Source organism: Cladophialophora psammophila, assembly GCF_000585535.1.
Source record: "Cladophialophora psammophila CBS 110553 chromosome Unknown aczJe-supercont1.1, whole genome shotgun sequence".
Lineage (NCBI taxonomy): Eukaryota > Fungi > Ascomycota > Eurotiomycetes > Chaetothyriales > Herpotrichiellaceae > Cladophialophora > Cladophialophora psammophila.
In genome coordinates this window covers 2,484,289-2,504,116 of record NW_006912922.1, presented here as the reverse complement: position 1 = coordinate 2,504,116, position 19,828 = coordinate 2,484,289, and the positions used below count along the sequence as shown (strand labels likewise).

At 51.9% G+C, this 19,828-nt stretch overlaps 6 protein-coding genes across 6 annotated transcripts; 4 read left to right on the top strand and 2 right to left on the bottom strand.

Moving 5' to 3' along the window:
- Nucleotides 1-2,197: 2,197 nt before the first annotated feature.
- On the top strand, nucleotides 2,198-2,808 carry A1O5_00859 (uncharacterized protein; the record flags this gene model as incomplete). Its single annotated transcript, XM_007741478.1, has 2 exons — nucleotides 2,198-2,261; nucleotides 2,405-2,808. The coding sequence occupies 2 exons, from the start codon at nucleotides 2,198-2,200 to the stop codon at nucleotides 2,806-2,808; spliced, it is 468 nt and encodes a 155-aa protein (XP_007739668.1).
- Nucleotides 2,809-3,996: 1,188 nt separating this feature from the next.
- On the top strand, nucleotides 3,997-5,445 carry A1O5_00858 (uncharacterized protein; the record flags this gene model as incomplete). The annotated part of the gene is made up of 1 exon (XM_007741477.1): nucleotides 3,997-5,445. The coding sequence occupies one exon, from the start codon at nucleotides 3,997-3,999 to the stop codon at nucleotides 5,443-5,445; it is 1,449 nt and encodes a 482-aa protein (XP_007739667.1).
- Nucleotides 5,446-5,668: 223 nt separating this feature from the next.
- A1O5_00857 (uncharacterized protein) lies at nucleotides 5,669-6,458 on the bottom strand (the record flags this gene model as incomplete). The annotated part of the gene is made up of 4 exons (XM_007741476.1): nucleotides 5,669-5,869; nucleotides 5,938-6,005; nucleotides 6,051-6,212; nucleotides 6,263-6,458. 4 exons carry the CDS (start codon nucleotides 6,456-6,458, stop codon nucleotides 5,669-5,671), a joined length of 627 nt encoding a protein of 208 aa, XP_007739666.1.
- Nucleotides 6,459-8,106: 1,648 nt separating this feature from the next.
- A1O5_00856 (uncharacterized protein) lies at nucleotides 8,107-11,908 on the bottom strand (the record flags this gene model as incomplete). The annotated part of the gene is made up of 6 exons (XM_007741475.1): nucleotides 8,107-8,124; nucleotides 8,183-8,218; nucleotides 8,277-8,811; nucleotides 8,836-8,960; nucleotides 9,339-9,895; nucleotides 9,958-11,908. 6 exons carry the CDS (start codon nucleotides 11,906-11,908, stop codon nucleotides 8,107-8,109), a joined length of 3,222 nt encoding a protein of 1,073 aa, XP_007739665.1.
- A 1,362-nt stretch (nucleotides 11,909-13,270) lies between these two features.
- On the top strand, nucleotides 13,271-14,195 carry A1O5_00855 (exosome complex component RRP45; the record flags this gene model as incomplete). The annotated part of the gene is made up of 2 exons (XM_007741474.1): nucleotides 13,271-13,434; nucleotides 13,484-14,195. The coding sequence occupies 2 exons, from the start codon at nucleotides 13,271-13,273 to the stop codon at nucleotides 14,193-14,195; spliced, it is 876 nt and encodes a 291-aa protein (XP_007739664.1).
- A 907-nt stretch (nucleotides 14,196-15,102) lies between these two features.
- Nucleotides 15,103-19,265, top strand: A1O5_00854 (phospholipid-translocating ATPase; the record flags this gene model as incomplete). The annotated part of the gene is made up of 2 exons (XM_007741473.1): nucleotides 15,103-18,330; nucleotides 18,390-19,265. 2 exons carry the CDS (start codon nucleotides 15,103-15,105, stop codon nucleotides 19,263-19,265), a joined length of 4,104 nt encoding a protein of 1,367 aa, XP_007739663.1.
- Nucleotides 19,266-19,828: the final 563 nt, after the last annotated feature.

Below are 19,828 nucleotides of genomic sequence, written 5' to 3'. Positions count from 1 at the left end.
CCCTTGGTACTCGGGCTCGTCGTGCTGGGCGTCCAGGTGGAGGTCGAGCTCGTCCATTCTTGCCAGCCTTTAGTGCTCGAGTAAGTTGTGCTGGGGGTTGGAGTTGTGTAGGCCGAAGAACTTGAGGACCAATCTGCCCAGGTGCTTGACGGAGCTACCGTCGTAGTACTTGATGAGGCCCAATCGTTCCAGGCAGAACCAGATTGTGAGCTCTCTTGACCGCGAGGCAAGACCGCTGAAAGAGCAGGAGCCAAAAGTGAAAAGAGAACGATTGGCTTTGCCATTTTGGGCGAGAAGAACGAATGTGTATATAACTAAATGAAAACAGCGAATGACAGGAGAGGTTGTATAGAGGATGTTCTGATGACAGAAGGGCTTGATGGCAGGGTTCAACGGGAAGAGCGTGCAAGCACCTCTTTCTTATACCTACCGTTCAGCTGGGCAATCCGACCGAGATGGACACCGAATGGGTGAGTTCTTGGATCGTCATCCAAAAAGCCTGAAGGCGCAGCAGGGCAACGTCCCATCGTAACAAAAAGCTAAGCAGGCTGGACAATGCACGTTGGGTCGGATTCCCCACCACGTGGAGGCTATAGTGGCCCATTACCACGAGGAAGAACCAGAGGCTGGGATCCAGCTGGGCCAGCTTATGGTGTTGATGTGTGAGGATGTGCGTCAAATCCGGGCACCAGTTGTGAGCTTGGCGGGCCGTTGTTGGGAGGCGAAGTGAGAATCCGATTACTTGTAGGTGTGGATTTGGTCTGACTCCGCAGCAACTCGGTATACCGGCTCCTGCTCGCTAAGTCAGACCATTTCTGTATCTCTTATTTGTCCGTTGCTGCCCAAGTCAAAAACCAAGTACTCAATGTGGACAAGCATAGCTAGGAGGATTCGCAAGCAACAGTCGTCTTCGACTCTTTGTACGCAATGTCTCACAAACGGTGGATCGTGGATACCGATGTTCTTCCAGTCGATTCCAATGTTATCCTGCACCTGCGCATATGGTCCACACCACCGAGTATTCCGGGGCATGGATTTGACGTCAGGGGGGACACGCTGCTGGGGCAATGGAGCAACTGTATTTTGTATACTGCAAATGGGCACAAAGCTGTGCCTTGCGTTGGTCGCAAGAAGGTGGCATGGCTGCGGAGAATTTCTCACCCTCCCGAAAAGTCCCTGGCGTTCCTGGTATGTCTTAGACACGGTGTGGCTGGCAAAGGGCTGATCGAATCAAACCCGTCGACCGACGATGCTAAATTTATCAACATGTGGCGAAGGCACGCCATCATTCGCAGGTGAGTGGCAGGCGCCATTCGAAGATCCCGAGGCAGCGAGAAAAATGCAACGTTTGTCGTATCCACTCGGCTCGCCAGTATCTCGATGATGGTGATGAAGCCTTAACGGGATGAAGTAAGAACCCAATGCTTACTTGTACCTCTCGTTTGGAAAGCCAGAAGCCAGAGGCACCCCGAGAGTAAGCAAGTACGACTGACTTGAGAAGATCCACACGTTGCGTGGTCTCTTGATCAAAGCTCAGAGCCAATAGACTGCTCGAAGTGACACCTTATTGAGACATTTTGCCAAAAGAGCATTGATACCTGAGGTATCTATCAATGGGCTGGGTCCCGGTTCATTGAACAAGATCACAAGAGCAGTGAATTGGAGGGTGCAAGCGGGTGTAAGAATGTTGGTCCCCTGCTTTCTGTGTTGTAATTTGTTGTGTAGATGCTCGACCGTACCATCTTACTCCAGCGGAGCATAACACCACCAGATACTTCACTTTCTGGATTATGCGCAACACATCGATTTCGCTTGGTTGTGCACGAACCTCAGTCAAGAAAATGTAGAGACCACGTCAACGAAATTCTACCTCTCTACGCGCAACTCCGCCGCAGTTGACGCGGATCTTGTTTCCCCCCTCATTTACCGCGAGATGCAGGACATTCTGCTTGATCCTTGACCTACGTCTACTCCGGCGGTCGATTGTACTCGTGAGGAGCTGTATGAACAAACTGGGCCCACTCAGGCAAAAATCAGCTGAATTTGATCTGGGGCTAATAAGTCCCTCCGCCCGAAGGCCAGCCTGGTTTGGAAGGTGTTGAGGGGTTGCAAAAAGACAGTAAGACTTCGGTGAGAGCTGATTGATGAGTGGAGGCTGAATGTTCCAAGGCTGGGGCGGACCTGAACCTTTCGCAGGATGGAATCGACAACCAAAAGAGAGGCTGTCTCGGACGCCGTGCCGTCTGCCAAATTCTTACAAGGTATGCGCAAGTCGAACCGGGCAAGTGTCATTGGCCCTCCAAGTGGTTTTGTTCCCGCTACTGTTCCCCGTCGCCTTGATCCAATGGATGTTGGTTGGACTTGCAATGCTTCAACAGAGTTCTGACAGCTGCCCTCCATCCAGCCCGCATCACTACCCTCTCAACCACGCTGATCAAGAGGCTTGAGAACATCCTCGCCGTGGCCCTCGACGATACAGCTGGGCAACCTGCCGCAGGTACGGGCAATCCTCCGGCCCCGCCATCACTGATAGACACGGCCGTGCAACAATTTCAACTCGACGTCGAGTCGACAGCCATTGTCCGCGCCGCAGAGGAGATCATGATGCTCACGCGGACAATGAAGGAGATCTGGCTCTTTGGCGGACTGGACACTCTGGCTGGGGACCACGATGGCCGGGATCCCAATGGGCAGGACGAGGCGGCAAGGAGAAAGATGGAGGACGACGTCAAGGTGGTGGAAGCAGGATTCAAGAAGTTTCTGGAGAAGTACGAGACGACGCTCGATCTAAGCGACAGCAAAGACTAATGGATATTGAGACCACTTGCGGCTATATGCGTGGACACTTGGAGTGATCATAACGCTGTGTAGACTGACAGCGGCATTGAATTGTGCACGACCATCGACCGTCTCCCTAGTTCCATGAACCCTTGAAGTCAGGTCCTCAATACAGGCCCCCTCCAATAATTTATTCCGCTTATTGCATGCTTCTCAATCCTAGCACCTTCAAGTTAGGTAGTTTTTGTATTTTTCCAACTACCGAGGGGTTTAAAAATGAAAATGAAAAAGAGGATTGGGTTGTGCGATGGTGCCCCTCGCTTAGCCCTTCTAGCTAGCTACCTAGCCCGCTACGTTGGCGGCTTGGTATGTACCGGGTATGTAGGTAGGTAAGTCGCCGCCTAGAAGTAGGCATGTACGGTAGCCAAGTTACATGAGCTGAATACCCAGATATGAACTAGGTGTATACCTAGATGGCTAAGTCTTGCCTATACCTACCTAGCACTTGCATATTTCCTCTACTTAGGTACCTCCACCGTCCCCCGTACTCCGTACCTAGGTATTCCGTCTGCAGCGCGATCCCGGCTCCCAGCTCCCAGTAGTGCGGTAGTGGTGGTAGTGCTCGCGCCAAGGGGAAACAAGGTGACGGGGGAGAGGGGCCCGGAATTGACACCCTTCGCGTCTGGACTCCCGCAGCAGGCCATGTCTGAGAGAGGTTTGAACGCTTTGGCGGTGGGCAGGCCTAGAACGTCGCTGTATCTGCACTCGCTACCTACAAAACTTCCTGCCTGCTGCAAATGTTTCCTAGGTATGAATGTTGTAGGTGTTGGATGGACTACCTCGTTATCTGCCGGGGCCGCACTTAGATGTGTCTTCTCTTTTGAACCCCCCCTCTCTCCCTCTACGCATCTATCTGTCTATCCGTCTGTCTGTCTGAAACAGAGGGCTTTGGAAGACACGAAAGAAAGACAGGATAGCGAAGGATAGAGATAGAGTCAGAGACAAAGACAAAAACAGAGAGATGAATCAACGAATTGAATTGTGAGAAAACGATCCCCAGTCCTCAATCATCGTTGCGCAGGGAAACAAGAACGAGGCGTCGATATTTCCAACTCCCCGGTTTGATGGAATAGCCAGTAACGGCCCGCAACAACACGACACGAAAATATCTCCCGACCCCGACTCAGAAAAGAAACTCTCCAAAGGACCGAGGGAACAATGTCCGTTCCAACACCACTGACAACCACGCTCTCAGCACCGCCATCGCCAACGGAACTCCCAACGTCCGCGTCGACCCTCCTCCCGCCCAATCTGGACGACAACAACGAGGAGGAGCCGGAGAGGATGCTCTCCCCGTCAGCCAAACGCATCATCAAGATCACCACGACAATCGTCACGCCCATCTTCATGCGTCCGAAACCCATCTACATCGTCGTGGCGACCTCGCTGAATCCGCCAATGGGCATCGGACACCAGGGCAAGTTGCCTTGGCTGCCGATCCGGGCGGACATGGCGTTTTTCAAAAACGTCACGTCGGACGTCCCTGGCGATGCGAAGGCAGGGTCGCGGTTAGAGTCTTCTGCTTCTTCCTCGTCGTCATCGGCCGCGGGACCGACGGGCTTGAGGACGCTCAATGCCGTGGTGATGGGCCGCAAGACCTGGGAGAGCATTCCCCCCAAGTTCCGGCCGCTGGGGGGGAGATTGAACGTGATCATCACGCGATCCGACTCCGAAGAGCTGGGGTGGAAGATCCTCCAGGAGTTGAAATCCCCCGCCAGCAAGGGGATGGACGCGGCATCGCAGTGGGAACTCCATGTCCTCCCATCATCGTCGTCATCCGCCAAAACAAACGCGAAGATAAAGTCGAGTTCGACATCGAAGAGCAGTGCAAACCAGAGACGGCGCAGCAGCACGATTCTGGTCCCGCCAGCTTCGACCTTCACGTTGTCCAAGCACGCGTCCATATCTCCGATCCTCATCTCCGCCTCGCTCCCTTCGACACTCTCCCTGCTCTCCTCGCAGACACCGATCCACATACCACCTGCAACCGCCACCACCGCACCAACATCAGCCCCGGGCTCGGGGAGGGACCCCTCGTTGTCCCTCTCGATCCACAAGATCTTCTGCATCGGCGGCGGCGAAATATATCGACAGGTTTTGTCCCTCTCGTCCACAAGTCCTCACACGCCCACCACGCCGGCCGGGAGCGAGACGGGGACGGACACGGAGGGCGAAACCAGCGCTGATGGAGGAGGAGGAGGAGGAGGAGGCGAGCAGCACTTCGAAGTGAGAATATTGCAGACGCAGATCCGCCGAATGCCCTCCTCGACCACCGCAAGCGGCGACAAAAGAGGGCATGGTGATTTTGAATGCGATACGTTCTTTCCCGACCTCTTGCCTTCCCCTCATCTAGGCGTCAAATCCGCGAAATGGAAGCATGTCTCTCCGTCCAAAGTTCAGGAGTGGATCGGAGGCGAGCTGGAGCTGCCTCAGCATTTGGGGAGGCGGAAGCAAAGTGCTGTTGAAGCTATCACCAGACAGGGCGACCGGAGCGGTGACGAGGACGAAGAAGAACTTACGCCTCTGGATAGTAGTGGGAAGGAGATGTGGATGAAGGACGAGAAGGCAGGTGTCGAGATTCGGGTCGTCGGCTGGGAACGGCGGTGATGCTATGTGAAGGTATAGAGATTGAGACTGATCTCGAAGGGTTGCATTTCTACGCAGCGGACGGCGTATTGGATGATACCTTGCATTCCTCCCAAGCGAAATGTCCTATCTGCCTAAGCGGTCAATGCTTCCATAATTGCCATATTGGCAAAATGTCTCGTTCATTCCGCTCCGTGTACACTGTCGGCGCACCAGCACCATCCCTGCTTCTCTTTACCGTGAGCTAATAGTCATCGTTGCCGGCACCACGTCTCTTCTCTGCACCTTTATCCTCCAACTTGCTGCTCCCGAACATACTGCCCGCCTTCTCCATCATTTTGCCCATGGTAGAATCTTTCTTGCCACTCGAAGTGTCATCGTCGTAGCTGCTCCCGGTGCCAAAGCCGCCTTGCTCTTGTTCTCGGGTGCGGCCGGATCCCATTCCCTGGAGATAAAGCTTGTCAATACCACTTGGGAGGCCTTGTCGGTCTACAGCAGCAGGGCAGCACTCACGTAATCGTTATCACGGCCTGTGGAAATGCCTCCGGTCCGGGTCGAATCACCGTAGGTATCATCAGTGCCTTCCTCAGGTTAGTCGCTATCGGGACATCTCATGGGAGCCATACCGAGTCCCCCTGAAGTGCCCCCCGAAGAGCTGAAGTCGTCCCCGCGACGACCAATGCTATCGTCCCCATAGCCACCGCGACCGCCAGTGCTGGAGCCATAGGTGTCGTCACTTGCGCCGTAGCCGCCGGACGATTGAGCTCCGGTCCTGCCACTGCCCATACCTTTTGTGCGTGGTTAGGTTTAGATTGGTCAATACTAGAAACAAACTTACCATATTCAGCGTCACGGCCAGTGCTTCTGCCGCCGGTAGTCGTCGAATCTCCATAGGTGTCATCGGTCCCTAGGCCGCCCCCAGTACGGCCACTGCCTCCGTAGCCTCCTGAGGTGTCCCGGATTCCGGAGCCGTAAGTATCGTCACTTGCACCATAGCCACCGGTGTCTTGTGTGCGAGTCCTGCCACTGCCCATGCCTGCATGTATGTTTAGTTCACCGAGGTCTTTTTAGGACTCGACGACCACCCACCGTATTCGTTGTCCTGACCAGTGCTTCTGCCGCCGGTAAAGGTGGAGTCTCCATAGGTGTCATCAGCCCCTAGACCTCCACCAGTCTTTCGACCGTAGCTGTCGTCACCGTATCCGCCACCACGTCGCTAGAGGATGTCAGCAGAGTACCAGCTCAACTTCGAGCTGGATTCTTGATCGTACGTTGTCATCGCCGTAGGACATTGTAGATAACAGCTTTCGCTTGTTTAGGAGAGTGCGAGTATCAAGTGCTCGAGGAGTTGAGGGATTGAAGAGCTATGAGTGAGTTCAAGGAGCAAGGCGAGGTTATAAAAGGACACAAGGGCAGCATGGGAGCAAGCGAGCAGAAGAAGGTACCGGCCAACCTCACTACACTCTAACAGAACCCATTCCGAAGCACGTCAGGCGCGAGTGACAAACTGAGGCGATGTTGTTCATAGCATACGTAAGACTTGGTGCAGAACCAATGACTTGGGAGATGGACCCCGCGTGAAACAAGGTCAGGCGTTAGACAGCTGAACCCAGACAAGCAGAAAGAGCAAGGAAGCTGGGAAGCCGCAAAAGCATCGTCATTTCCGGCTGCGAGCATTGGCTGAGGACGAGGTAGGAGGGGAATGGGTTGCGTCGCGGTGACACCTTGTCCCGGCCGTGGTGCTGCGTCTGAGCAGGCTCCAGAAGCCGACCTTTGTTTGTTGATGGGGAGGAGGGCTCATCTCTGCCACAAGCGGAGGGCATAGGGAATGGATCGAGGGCGATCTGGTGCCAGATTTGCGTGAGAGTGGAAGAGGCTGCGGAATGAGGGAGGGAGGAAGGGAGCGAGTGAATTGACCCCGCAGCTGCGAAACTGGAAGCCAGATTATGACGGCATCTCGTGCATCTCACGCATTTTCTGCATTTTCTGCACGTTGCCTGCATTGGACTCGTCAACGCGTCCCGTACCTCGTATCCCCCCAAAAGAGAACTGCCCGCAACCATTTTTTCCTTTTCATGCCGGGAGGCACCATGCTACCCCCTGGGTCCTTTGGCTGGTGAGGCCGCCGCTGGGCGCCACCCCCAAGCACCCCCTCCACTCGTCCAGTTCTCTTTCCTCTTCTCTCTCTCTCTCTCTCGGGTCCACCAAGGGTCTATCTGGCTACATCTCGTAATGCTCTCCAACTGTTCGTTGCAGCGTCAGTGCCTCCCAATTAAGGAAACCAAACTGATCTTACTACTTTTATTTGAACAGCCAAAGAACAGTCTGCTTCGGAGTTTGCAAACCCTGCCTTGCTCTTAGGCTGTCGGCGTCACCTGCATGAAAGTTCGATCCAAAGCACATGCCCCTGCCGAGACCCCCTGGCCGCGGTGCCCCTTGATCCGAACTTCAGTACTAGCAGCATGTCTAATGCACGACCCTGCAGCTCTTTCAGCTGGGTCGGTCGTGCACGTGGCCGTGTCCATAGCCACCAGATGTTTCGCCACCTCTCTGTGTCGATTCAGCTGGCAGGATTGCCTTCTTGTCTCATCTCAGAGGAAGATTTCAAGATCATGGCACGTTGGCAGTCATCAACCTTCATTGAAGGCCACCATTTCCAATGCTGTAAACGGCGGGGATAGTTCATCGGACATATTTCGACTGAAATAGAACGGGTTAGTAAGATCAGAGGAGATGTCCCACGTAGAGTCTTTCTTACCATAAACTTCTTGTGAAAATCCGACCTTAGCAAGTCCTGTATTCTCATTAGCTTGCCTGCATCCATATGTCTCAACGGCCTGGAGTGGACGCACATTGACGAATTCCTTGTTCCCCTTCTGTTCTGTCCCTCGAGCTTGATTCTTGAAGACCACGTCGTCGTCCCACCTCCGTTTGACGTTGAAGGCCTTCGGATTGAGTAGCGGGTTACCAAGCGCAATATCTCGTTCTCGCTGGTCTTGTACTTGTTGAGCCTGTTCGGCTTCTTCGCGTGCCTTTTGCTCGGCTCTCTCTTTTTTGATTTTCTGAAGTTCGCGCATCAATTCTGCCGTCTCATCTTCTTCATCGCTTTCCTCGTCGCTGCTTTCTGTATCGCTTCCATCTGAATCCGCATCGATTTCTCGGGTTTCTTCCAGTATCCTTCTTCGTTTGGTTTCGGGGTCTTCGTTCTCACCACCATCACCGGCATGTGAGGAGTCTTCGAGTTCTCGTTTTAGAGGCTTAGGAGTGCTGCTCGTGGGTTCCGCGGATGTGCCTTTTGTCTTTGCAAAATGTGCTGCTTCGGCTGCAAGTAGCTCCGCTCTGAGATCTCTCTTCTCGGCTTCCGCGGTGCCGCCTTGTCCGGGTTGTCTGATAGTCGTTAGAAGGACTTACTTGCGAAGACTGGAGGGTGACTGACCGAACTTTAAGAAGAGTGTGCGCTGGTAGTAGCCGTTGATGATAAGCTGGACCTCGCTGCGCCTCTTTGCCTCGAGCCGGATCAAATGTCGGTCGGTGTGCTATTTCCAGAGTCAGAATGCGATACAAGAAGAAAGCGAAAAGAGCTTGCCTGTTGTCATGTTGGGTGTAAGATGCTAGGACGTCGGTAGCAGAAAATCCTCAAGAAATGACGAGGACAGTGAGCGGAGCAGACGCAGGTGCTTGCTACGAAAGAGATCTGTCACGAAAACTTGCAAGTGTGAGTTGGAGGTTCGCAGCCTTACAGAGCTTGGCATGCAGCTCAGCCTTGCCACTACGAACTTTGTCTATCGCGAGTTGGTCAAACCTATGCATGTTCGTTGGGAAGCAAAACTATGCTATGACATTTATAGGCTGAACAGCCCACTCCTCCTCTTTCCAAAAGGATACACAACTAAAGCGCTCAAATAAAGACCAACGCTAATACCGATGGCGACTTGAACCATTCCATACCCAACATTGAAAATCGTACCGCTATAAACACTCGCACTGCTTGTACTGTTCTGGGCGTCCAGGAATCCTGCAGTGCCGTTGTTGATGACACTAACACCTGTCAAATTCCCGGTAATTTGATCGGCACTTGTGATGCCTGCCACCAGGCTCCCACTTGCCGCGAGCCCGCTTGGAACCTGAACGAAAATCGCCGGTAGCATGGCGGCAGCCGCCAGGCCATGGAAAAAACGAGAGTATAGATTAGCCATTGTCCCAATTGCAAAGGCGCCAATCGCGTTGGCCACCTGGATGTTGTTCGAAAGTTTGGTCGAGATCCAGAAGTTCGCTTGATACCCGACAAAGGCAATAAGAGTCATGACCGGTATTTGCTTCCATTTTGCTTGGTTGATGATAGCAAGGCATATTGCAAATATCGGGACCCAAATGAATCTGACATACAGAAGTTTGGGTCCATGGTTGGAATCGTTCCACCAAATGGGGGTGTTGCAAGTCACATCACTCTGTGCTTGGGGATAAATGAGGCCTGTTATAATTCTGTCAGTAGATAGTCCTGCTTAGCTTTCTTTTAGAAGGAATGAGACGTACCCATAACAACTGTGCCGATCAGAATTCCAAAACCGAGAAACAAGGAATATATAATGGCGTATACCATCCTAACAGACCCTGAAACAATGCTTTTACTTTGTAATTCCAGCGCAGAGCACAGCACCATGTATCCTGGCAGAATCAGGGCTATGCTGCTCTGTGCAATAGCCGAGAAACAGAACACGGCAGTGCCTTTATGGTAGATAGAACCCAGGCCTCGGGAAGCAAATGAGATAAGGACGGATGCCAGTATTTCGAACACGTGTGAAAACTGTTCCGACCGGGTTACCACCACAAGCTGCAGCCAACCGAGAATGCACCCCAGGATAAAACTGGGACCAAAATCGACTGGTCGAGCGGCAAAAGCAAAAGGGCCCACCGCAATGGCGGCGATGCCATATGCAAAAATCCGGAGCGGAAGACAATGTCTTCCGCGCTTCCTCATGATCTCGTCTAGATCAGCCGTCCCTTGTTCGGCCGTATATTTGCCGTGAATGACTAGCTTGTAAACGTCAAAGACGTCTCTGAATTTTCCGAGATCCACGTTTTGGGACTCCTTCACCAGAGTGACTTCTGTACTCATAGTAACTCTGTCATTGATCGAGACCAGCATCGAGCCTGGCATATAGAGGAAATCACCGTCGATGTTGAGCGCTCGTGCGGAAGTCTTCATATATTCTTCGAGACGGTGAGTTGGTGCTCCGACTGCCATCAGGCATCGAGCTAGCTTTTTTAGATACTTTCGACATGCGATGATTTCGGCGACATCCAGGATGACTCGCTCCTCATCTATCAGCAATGACTGCGTAGATTTGTGATGAAAATAGTTGCCAGGGTGCTTTATCATGTCAACCGCCGTCGCAATCATGCCGTTTGAGGACTTTGCATGATGAAGCGGTGGGCGAGGTACGTAATTGCTGGTTTGAGGTGCGGCAGCAGCTGCTGAGGTCACGGATACTTGAGCCAACAACGTTGCCAGAGACCCGGTTGACTGGCGCTCATTACTGTCTTTGTCATACCACTTCGGTCTCTTAGAGGGCGTAGCCCATCCAGATGATGGAGTCGAATGATCACGGCTCTCGGAACCTGCGCGAGAATGGCCTTTGGAATAGAAGCCTTTTGGAGAGTACTTGTTTGGCGTGTGTGAGGTAAGGTCTTCGTGGTATGTGGGATGGGTAATTCCATTTCGTTGTAAATGTGCTAGTTTTGAGGCAAGGAGGGCGCCAAAGACACTGGGACGATACTGATTTGGAGGGGGGACGTACTCCAAGTCGTGAAGGCGTTTGTCCACCGCGGGAGTCTCTGCTCCTGACCGTGGCTCCTCCTGCCATGCCGTCGCGTTCTGAGCGCTGGTCAATGTTCTAATCAGTCTCCTTGCTTCTTCGACATTCTCATTATCACGGTGCAGAGCCTTGGGGTTGCTGTCGGTATCATCATCACTCGTCTCATCGTGCAACGTATATGGACGCTTGTCCTTTTCGAGTGGCTCTAGGGGGATGTCGTCGTCATTAACGAGCCAATCAATCAACGGCTTTGTTGGGGGAGATGAGCTAGGCGATGTCGACGCTTGAGGAGTCGAGCTCTGAGAAATAAGCAATCCTTGATGTGACTTTGATTGTGCCCGAGAAGGGTTTAATCGATCAGCTAGGCGGCTGGCACGGTCCTGGGCTTGAGCGGCTGCAGCATGTGTAATTCCAGCCCAATCCGAAGCCGGAAGACCGTGGTCGGCAACGTCTTCAGAATCAGACAAGCGGATTTTTGGAACGTCTCCGTGCGTGCTCGCCTCGACAATGGACTCTCCCGCATCATCAGCTACGTTGGAGAACTTGACCTTCTGGTGGTGTCTGTTCCCATGCCTGAACCCTCTGATACTGTGCCGCCTGGTAGGGTTGGCGTCGGAATCATTGCTAGTTTTCTCGGATGTTGGTAGCGGTATGTCTCTTTCAGCCATGGCTTCGGGTCCCCAGAGAACCTGCTATATTAGAGAACGAGCGTGGCCTGGAGAGCATTGGCCAGGGTGGTAATACAATTAAGATGTGGCAATGGTGAAAATTCCGGCTCAAATGGCGACAAAGGAGAATTGTTGCAACAAAGAATCAACCAGATATATTTGGCTCACTACCACGTTTTGAGCAGAAATGTCTGAACGCAGTAAATACATTCGGCAAAAGGCTGTCGAAAAGCCTGAGAATCACGGGCTGAGAAGTTTGCGGAAGAGGGAGGCATCAGGAGTAAAAATGTCAGAAGCTATACCGGGCATGCGCTGCACATGAGGGGCGGCGAAGCTAATGGGTCTGCGGTGATAGACCTTTCGGCACAAGAGAAAGCTTGAATCAAATTGCATAAGAACAATTCATCACTAGCAGACCCACGTCTTCGATAACAGAAGGGATTGTCTTGCACGTGGTGGAGGCGTCGGAGGTTTGTCAGATATTCCCAATATGTAGAAAAGTACTGCGTAGCGACATGTCGAGTCAGAGGCAAAAGCAAAAAGTGGACCAGGAGCACGGCGAGGGTCGAGGAACCGCTTCCTTGCCAATGGGTGATGTGGAAAATGACATGAGAGTGGAAGAACTCGATAGGGGCCCAACAAATATGGACATGGGTGAGGCTCGGTGGAAAAGTTTGAACAAGGCTGACGCAACCTTGGTCCCGAACTGGGACGGAGAAAGGAGTCCGCTAGGGGGGGAGGTCTGAAGTAGCTTTTGCCTGTGGCGTGTTGTCGTGATAAGTACGTATGTACATACTGTACCAGCGCCTGAATCTGCTCTCTGCCTTCGGCTTATCTCGCATGAGAGACAAATTGGATCGTCTGGGCGGCTTGTGGATCGCCGTGTCAGCCATTTCGGAAGCATGTGAATTGAGATCACGATCATGTAACTGAAATCTTAATGTTCTTGCGGCAGTGCGGCGTTATCTAGCTTACAATGAGCCAGAAGCAAAGTATAATGGAAGATTGGGAAGAATTTTGGTTCCCGACACGAAAACATTTCAAGCGGATCGACGGGAAAGAAAAAAAAGAAGAGGAGGCGAAGCCGATAATTTTGTTGAGGAAGATATCTTCGGTTGGTGACTGAAATGGCCCACAGTAGCCACCACAAGGATGAGTCCGGTGGAGCGAGAAATCGTTTAACGCAAGAATAGTTTTCTCGGCTTCAAAGCAGGAGACTTTGCGAGAAGGAGAAAAATCGTCGCAAGCCAGGACCAGTCACACCAATCTTGTCTGAATGCGTGGAATAATCCGCATACTGGATGGCGTTAGAGTCGCTTTGTCACCAATACCTGCCGTCTCAGCCCACGGTTTCTGGCTAACATGCCGCGCGAAGTCGACATCTCCAACATTGAGCGGAATTTCATCCTTCAAGCTCTGGAACAAGGCGTCCGAGTCGACGGGCGGCATCTTGACCAATTCAGAAACCTCGACCTAGAATTCGGAGATGAATACGGGACAGTCACTGCGCGTCTCGGGAGGACGAGGTAGGTTAATCTTCCTGCACATGTAGGCCAATACTAAACGCGTGTGAAGAGTACATGTTCAAATCTCAGCAGAGGTCACGAAGCCACTTGAAGACCGCAAATTTGATGGCATCTTCACAATTGTCACTGAGTTGAGCCCCATTGCGTCTCCCGCGTACGAAGTCGGCAGACAAACAGAGCAAGAAGTGATATTGTCTCGGACTCTTGAAAAGGCTATACGACGATCTCGTGCCATTGATACGGAATCCCTATGCATTATTGCGGGAGCGAAATGCTGGTCTATTAGAGCCGATGTGCATGTTCTTGATTCTGACGGTGGTCTGATCGATTGTGCCTGTTTGGCGATTGTGGCGGCATTGCGACACTTTCGAAGACCTGATGTCTCAGTTGACGGGGAAAAGGTAACGATATACACCATGGCCGAACGAGCGCCGGTTCCATTGAGCATTATGCATCACCCCGTTTGCACAACATTCAGCTTCTATCACGGAGGGGAGACCATCCTGTTGGATGCCACACGCAGTGAAGAGCAAGTCCGAGAGTCGTCGGTGACTTTGACTGTGAACGACTTTGAATTATGCCAGGTCTCCAAGATGGGAGGGAGCGCGATTGATGCCCTAGTTCTGCTGAAGTGTATCAACACAGCCCTGGCCAAGGGGAAAGAGGTCAATGGGATTGTGGCTAAGAAATTAGCAGAGGATGCGACCAAGCGAGACGTGGGCGGACTGATTGCCGAGCTGCGGGCTGTGAATGAGAGATGACCACGGGTGAGCTGGGAACATAAGTCGGTTGGACGAGGATCTTTCAAAGCAATATCGTCGACGCCTGAATGAGGCCGCTTGAAGAAAAAGGGGGAAGAACAAGGAACATGATGCTGGATGGATGGATATTCCACTATCAAAGGAAAGTCGGTGCTTGATTCATCTGGCATAACCACCCAGCGATCATGGAAGTGGCAGTGCAGTCTCGGGTGCCATTTTTAAACTCTGAGGAATCACCTTAGAGGATCCAGTCAGCCACGAATCAATCTCCCTCGTGGAAGAATCTATCAAACCACTGGCGGCGGCGGCGGCGGCTTGGTTGCGGCATCACTGTGTGATGCAGCTGGATATTTTCTAGGCTCCCGGCAAACAAAGGCAAATTTGATGCTTGGTTGACTATTACGTGGTTACGTTGCTGTCCCTCCCTTACGAGTTCTTGTTTAGGTACATATTACTTGTGGTGCCTCTGGGTGTGCTGTAGCCTGTGGGTGATCTTTGTTTGCCTTTGCAGCCTGTAACGTTAGTGTCTCGCTTGGGGCCTGTAAAGCTACTGAAACTTGTCGCTAGGCTCCACTAGCCGCATTTGATAGGGACCAGCCACTTAACGCTCTTGCCCGCACGGGGCTGAGTGGGCTCCAACTCTGGGCTCCAAGGTTAGATGCGTTGCTCCGCCTGCGGCCGCGCATCCAAATCGCAGCCGGGGCTCTTGGTGTTGCCATTGTCACCGTCAATCTCGACGAGAACAAACCACGCTGACATCTTCTCTGCCAATATTGCATTTCAGCGAAGCATGTCAACTGCAAACACCCTCAACTGTGACAGAGGCCTTTCATGATACTTATGGCACGGTAACGCACTTTGTCGATTTTCTGCTCGCAAACCCCTCTGGCGCCAATCCGCTTGAGAAATGGACGGGAGGCCCAATGCGCCTCAAGCTTCCAACTACAACAACAACAATAATTTACTGGATGAACTGGGGAATTCACAGCCAGTCTACGGTTCAGGGCAGCGCCCTCCCGTAGACGACTCGCAACTCCTCAACGTGTTCAATATCGATGACTCGGACGAACCGCAACCGAGACCATCAACGAGCTACGATGACTTCGTCGGCGGAGGGCGGCCGATCGCTGCTGGCCAAGCGCAACCGGCAGCGTCATCAAGTCGACCCTTTACTGCTCCGTATATGGACAGCGGTACTCGAAACTACTCCCAGACCTCGGACCTGCAGAACTACGCAAAATATGGAGACGGGGAGGAGTTAACCGAAGAAGAGTCGGGATACAAATACTACGACAATGCAGGCCCCTCAGACGAGCATATCCCAGGTGGAGGTGTCAAAGTGGTCGGACGGCACCATAGACGGGATCGGACTAGTCTTATGTCCATGACGGGCGTCATGGATAGAGCAAAAGGGATGCTGGGGATACGGAATAGCAACTATTCTGACATGAATCTTCCATTGACGGAAGCTGGTATGCGGAACTCGAGAGTAGACACAGCTGGCACCGACGAGACACCTCCAGTCCGAGAGAAGAAGGAATTCAGTTTCGAAAATATCAAAGACATGTTTACGAGGAAGAAGGTCGACCCATCCACCCTAGGACCAAGGATCATACATCTCAACAATGCTCCAGTGAACGCTGCCAACAAATGGGTGGACAACCATGTTTCCACCGCCAAATACAACGTCGCAACTTTTCTGCCGAAGTTCCTTTTTGAACAATTCTCCAAATACGCCAACTTATTCTTTTTATTCACGGCCGTCCTGCAGCAAATACCTAATGTATCCCCCACAAATCCTTACACAACTATAGTCCCGCTGATGATTGTGCTGATGATATCTGCTATCAAGGAACTCGTGGAGGATTGGAAGCGAAAGACGGCAGACAAGACTTTAAACGACTCCAAAGCACAGGTCCTCAAGGGTTCGACTTTCGTGGAGACGAAATGGATCAACGTCGCTGTTGGTGATATTGTCCGTGTGGAATCGGAAGAGTCTTTTCCTGCCGACTTGGTACTCCTCACGAGTTCCGAACCAGAAGGGCTTTGTTACATCGAAACCGCCAACCTCGACGGTGAGACCAACCTCAAAATCAAACAGGCAATTCCGGAAACGGTACACTTGGTGAACCCTGCAGACTTGGGAAGACTGAACGGACGGATAAGGTCAGAACAGCCGAACAGCAGTCTCTACACGTATGAGGCGACATTGACCGTCGCTGGTGGAGGAAGCGAGAAAGAACACCCCTTAACACCCGACCAGCTACTCCTCCGTGGAGCGGTTCTCCGTAACACTCCCTGGGTCCATGGGGTTGTTGTTTTCACGGGCCATGAAACGAAGCTGATGCGAAATGCTACCGCTACGCCTATTAAGAGGACAGATGTGGAACGGATGCTCAACAAGCAGATTCTGATGCTCGTTGTCATACTTTTAGTTCTCAGCGCAGTCAGCACGATTGGGGATCTCATCGTTCGCGCAACTGCGGGCCAGAAATTGACATACCTCTACTACGACAATTTCAACGCCGCCACGCAATTCTTCATGGACCTTTGCACCTACTGGATCCTGTACTCCAACCTGGTCCCACTGTCACTGTTCGTCACCGTCGAGATCGTGAAATATTTCCAAGCTTTTCTCATCAGCAGTGATTTGGACATGTACTACACCGACACCGATACCCCAGCGGTATGTCGAACTTCGTCACTTGTGGAGGAGCTAGGGCAAATCGAGTACATTTTCTCAGACAAGACGGGAACCTTGACTTGCAACATGATGGAATTCAGGCAATGTTCCATTCATGGAATTCAGTATGCCGGTATGGTGCCGGAAGACCGAAAGGCGACAGGCCCTGATGATTTGGACGGTATTCATGATTTCAAGCAACTCCGTGAGAACACGAAGACGCACCAGAGTGCGACAGTCATTCACCAATTCCTCTCACTGCTGGCCGTTTGTCATACTGTCATTCCCGAACGCAAAGACGAGAAATCGGAAATCAAATACCAGGCTGCATCTCCGGATGAGGGCGCTTTGGTTGAAGGTGCTGTCATGCTTGGATACCGATTTGTGGCCCGGAAACCACGTTCAGTGATTGTGCAAGTTGATGGCCAAGACGTAGAATACGAGCTACTGGCAGTTTGCGAATTCAACTCCACAAGAAAGCGTATGTCCACAATCTTCCGGTGTCCAGACGGAAAGATTAGGATATACTGCAAGGGTGCTGATACAGTAATCATGGAGAGACTGGCCAAAGATAATATGACTGTGGAGACAACCTTGCGGCATTTGGAGGACTATGCCACCGAAGGACTTCGAACACTGTGTCTTGCTATGCGCGAGGTTCCAGAACAAGAGTACCAGGAATGGCGACAAATTTTCGACAAAGCGGCTACCACGGTAGGTGGCAATCGTGCCGACGAGCTCGACAAAGCAGCGGAGATCATCGAGCACGATTTCTACTTACTGGGAGCAACTGCTATTGAGGATCGTCTCCAGGACGGTGTGCCAGACACCATTCACACGCTGCAACAGGCAGGAATCAAAGTCTGGGTTCTCACAGGTGACCGACAGGAAACCGCCATCAACATCGGCATGAGCTGCAAATTGATCAGTGAGGATATGACACTATTGATCATCAACGAGGAGAACTCCAGCGCAACACGAGAGAGTTTGCAGAAGAAATACGATGCGGTGCGAAGTCAAGCCGCGGCAGGCGAGCGGGATGTACTCGCACTCGTCATCGATGGCAAATCCTTAGCCTTTGCCTTGGAAAAGGATATGGAGAAGTTGTTCCTCGATTTGGCGGTTATATGCAAGGCAGTGATCTGCTGTCGAGTATCGCCGTTGCAAAAAGCTCTGGTGGTCAAACTCGTCAAGCGGCATCTCAAGGCGCTTCTCCTGGCTATTGGTGACGGCGCCAACGATGTCTCCATGATCCAAGCTGCTCATGTTGGTGTTGGTATCAGTGGCGTGGAGGGTCTACAAGCTGCTCGCAGTGCCGATGTCTCGATTGGCCAATTCCGGTATCTCAGAAAACTGCTCCTTGTGCATGGGGCTTGGAGTTATCAACGCATAAGCAAGGTCATTTTGTACTCGTTTTACAAGAACATTGCTATGTTCATGACGCAATTCTGGGTAAGTGAAGGAGATGCCGTTCTCGGTCAGATTGGTGATCAGTGCTGACAAGCAACTAGTACGCATTTCAAAACGCCTTTTCCGGCCAAGTCATCTACGAATCCTGGACTCTCTCCTTTTACAACGTCCTCTTCACATTTTTCCCGCCTTTCGCCATTGGCGTATTTGATCAATATGTCTCAGCTCGTCTTCTGGATCGCTACCCGCAATCCTATTCGTTGACCCAGAAAGGCATTTTCTTCCGCATGCACAGCTTCTGGTCATGGGTCGCCAATGGCTTCTACCACTCCATCCTCGCATATATCTTTTCGAGCTACTTCTTTCTGAATGACGGCATTCTATCTGACGGCAAGGTTGCGGGCCATTGGGTGTGGGGTACCTCGACCTACACCGCAATTTTGTTGGTTGTTCTCGGAAAAGCCGCGCTGATCACGAACGTGTGGACGAAATGGACCGTCCTGGCGATTCCGGGGAGCTTTGTGATCTGGTTGGCTTTCATCCCCGCCTACAGTTACGCAGCACCAAACATCGGGTCGGGATTTTCGACCGAACTCGACGGGATCATTCCAGTCATGTTTACGTACCCAGTTTTCTACGCACTATGCCTCGTCCTCCCACCGGTCTGTCTTGTACGGGACTTTGCATGGAAATACGCTAAGAGAATGTATTTCCCGCAGAGTTACCACCACGTGCAGGAGATTCAGAAATACAACGTGCAGGACTATAGGCCGAGGATGGAACAGTTCCAGAAGGCGGTGAGGAAGGTGAGGCAGGTGCAGCGGATGAGAAAGCAGAGGGGTTATGCATTCTCCGCGGGCGATGAGAGCACGGGCGGACAGACGATGAGAGTACTGAGTCTGTATGATACGACGAAACACAGGGGACGGTATGGCGAGTTGGGCAGTGTCAAGGGAACGTCGACGGGCATGTTGTGACCCTTCGTCGACTCCTATCCGCGCAGCTTGTCTATCTACGATGGGGTGCGTATTGGTTTGGGAAAAAGCTAACGTAGCGGCAAGGCCAAGAGCGAAGCCCGACAAAACCCTGAGTGCAAGATGTCTGTCAGTCTGTTTTTCTTTGGCGAAAAGATATCAACGATGAATGAGATGTATAGCATGACATATCCCAGTGGATCAAGGGCGCTAAAGAGAGGAAACTTCATCGGCGTTTTTATGTGACTGGGGTTGATTGTGCCTCTCTTTTCTCGGGCCATTTTAAACCCTTGTTTGCTTGCCAAGTCGTTGGTATTTCGAACCGTCGAGTCGAGGTGACTTTTCATGCATAGTTGGGATTTATGTAGATGCCATCGATGATTGCACAACTCCATCTCCATTTCCTTCAGATTGGGATTCTGAGTACAGGTAAAAAAAAAAAAAAGGAAATTGGGGAAAAGAGAGAGAGAGAGGGCAATATCAGTTCCGAGGGTATCAATAGTCTATATTTGCATTTATGCATTTCCGTGGTAGCACATCAACGTTTTGCTTCATACCTTCCCATA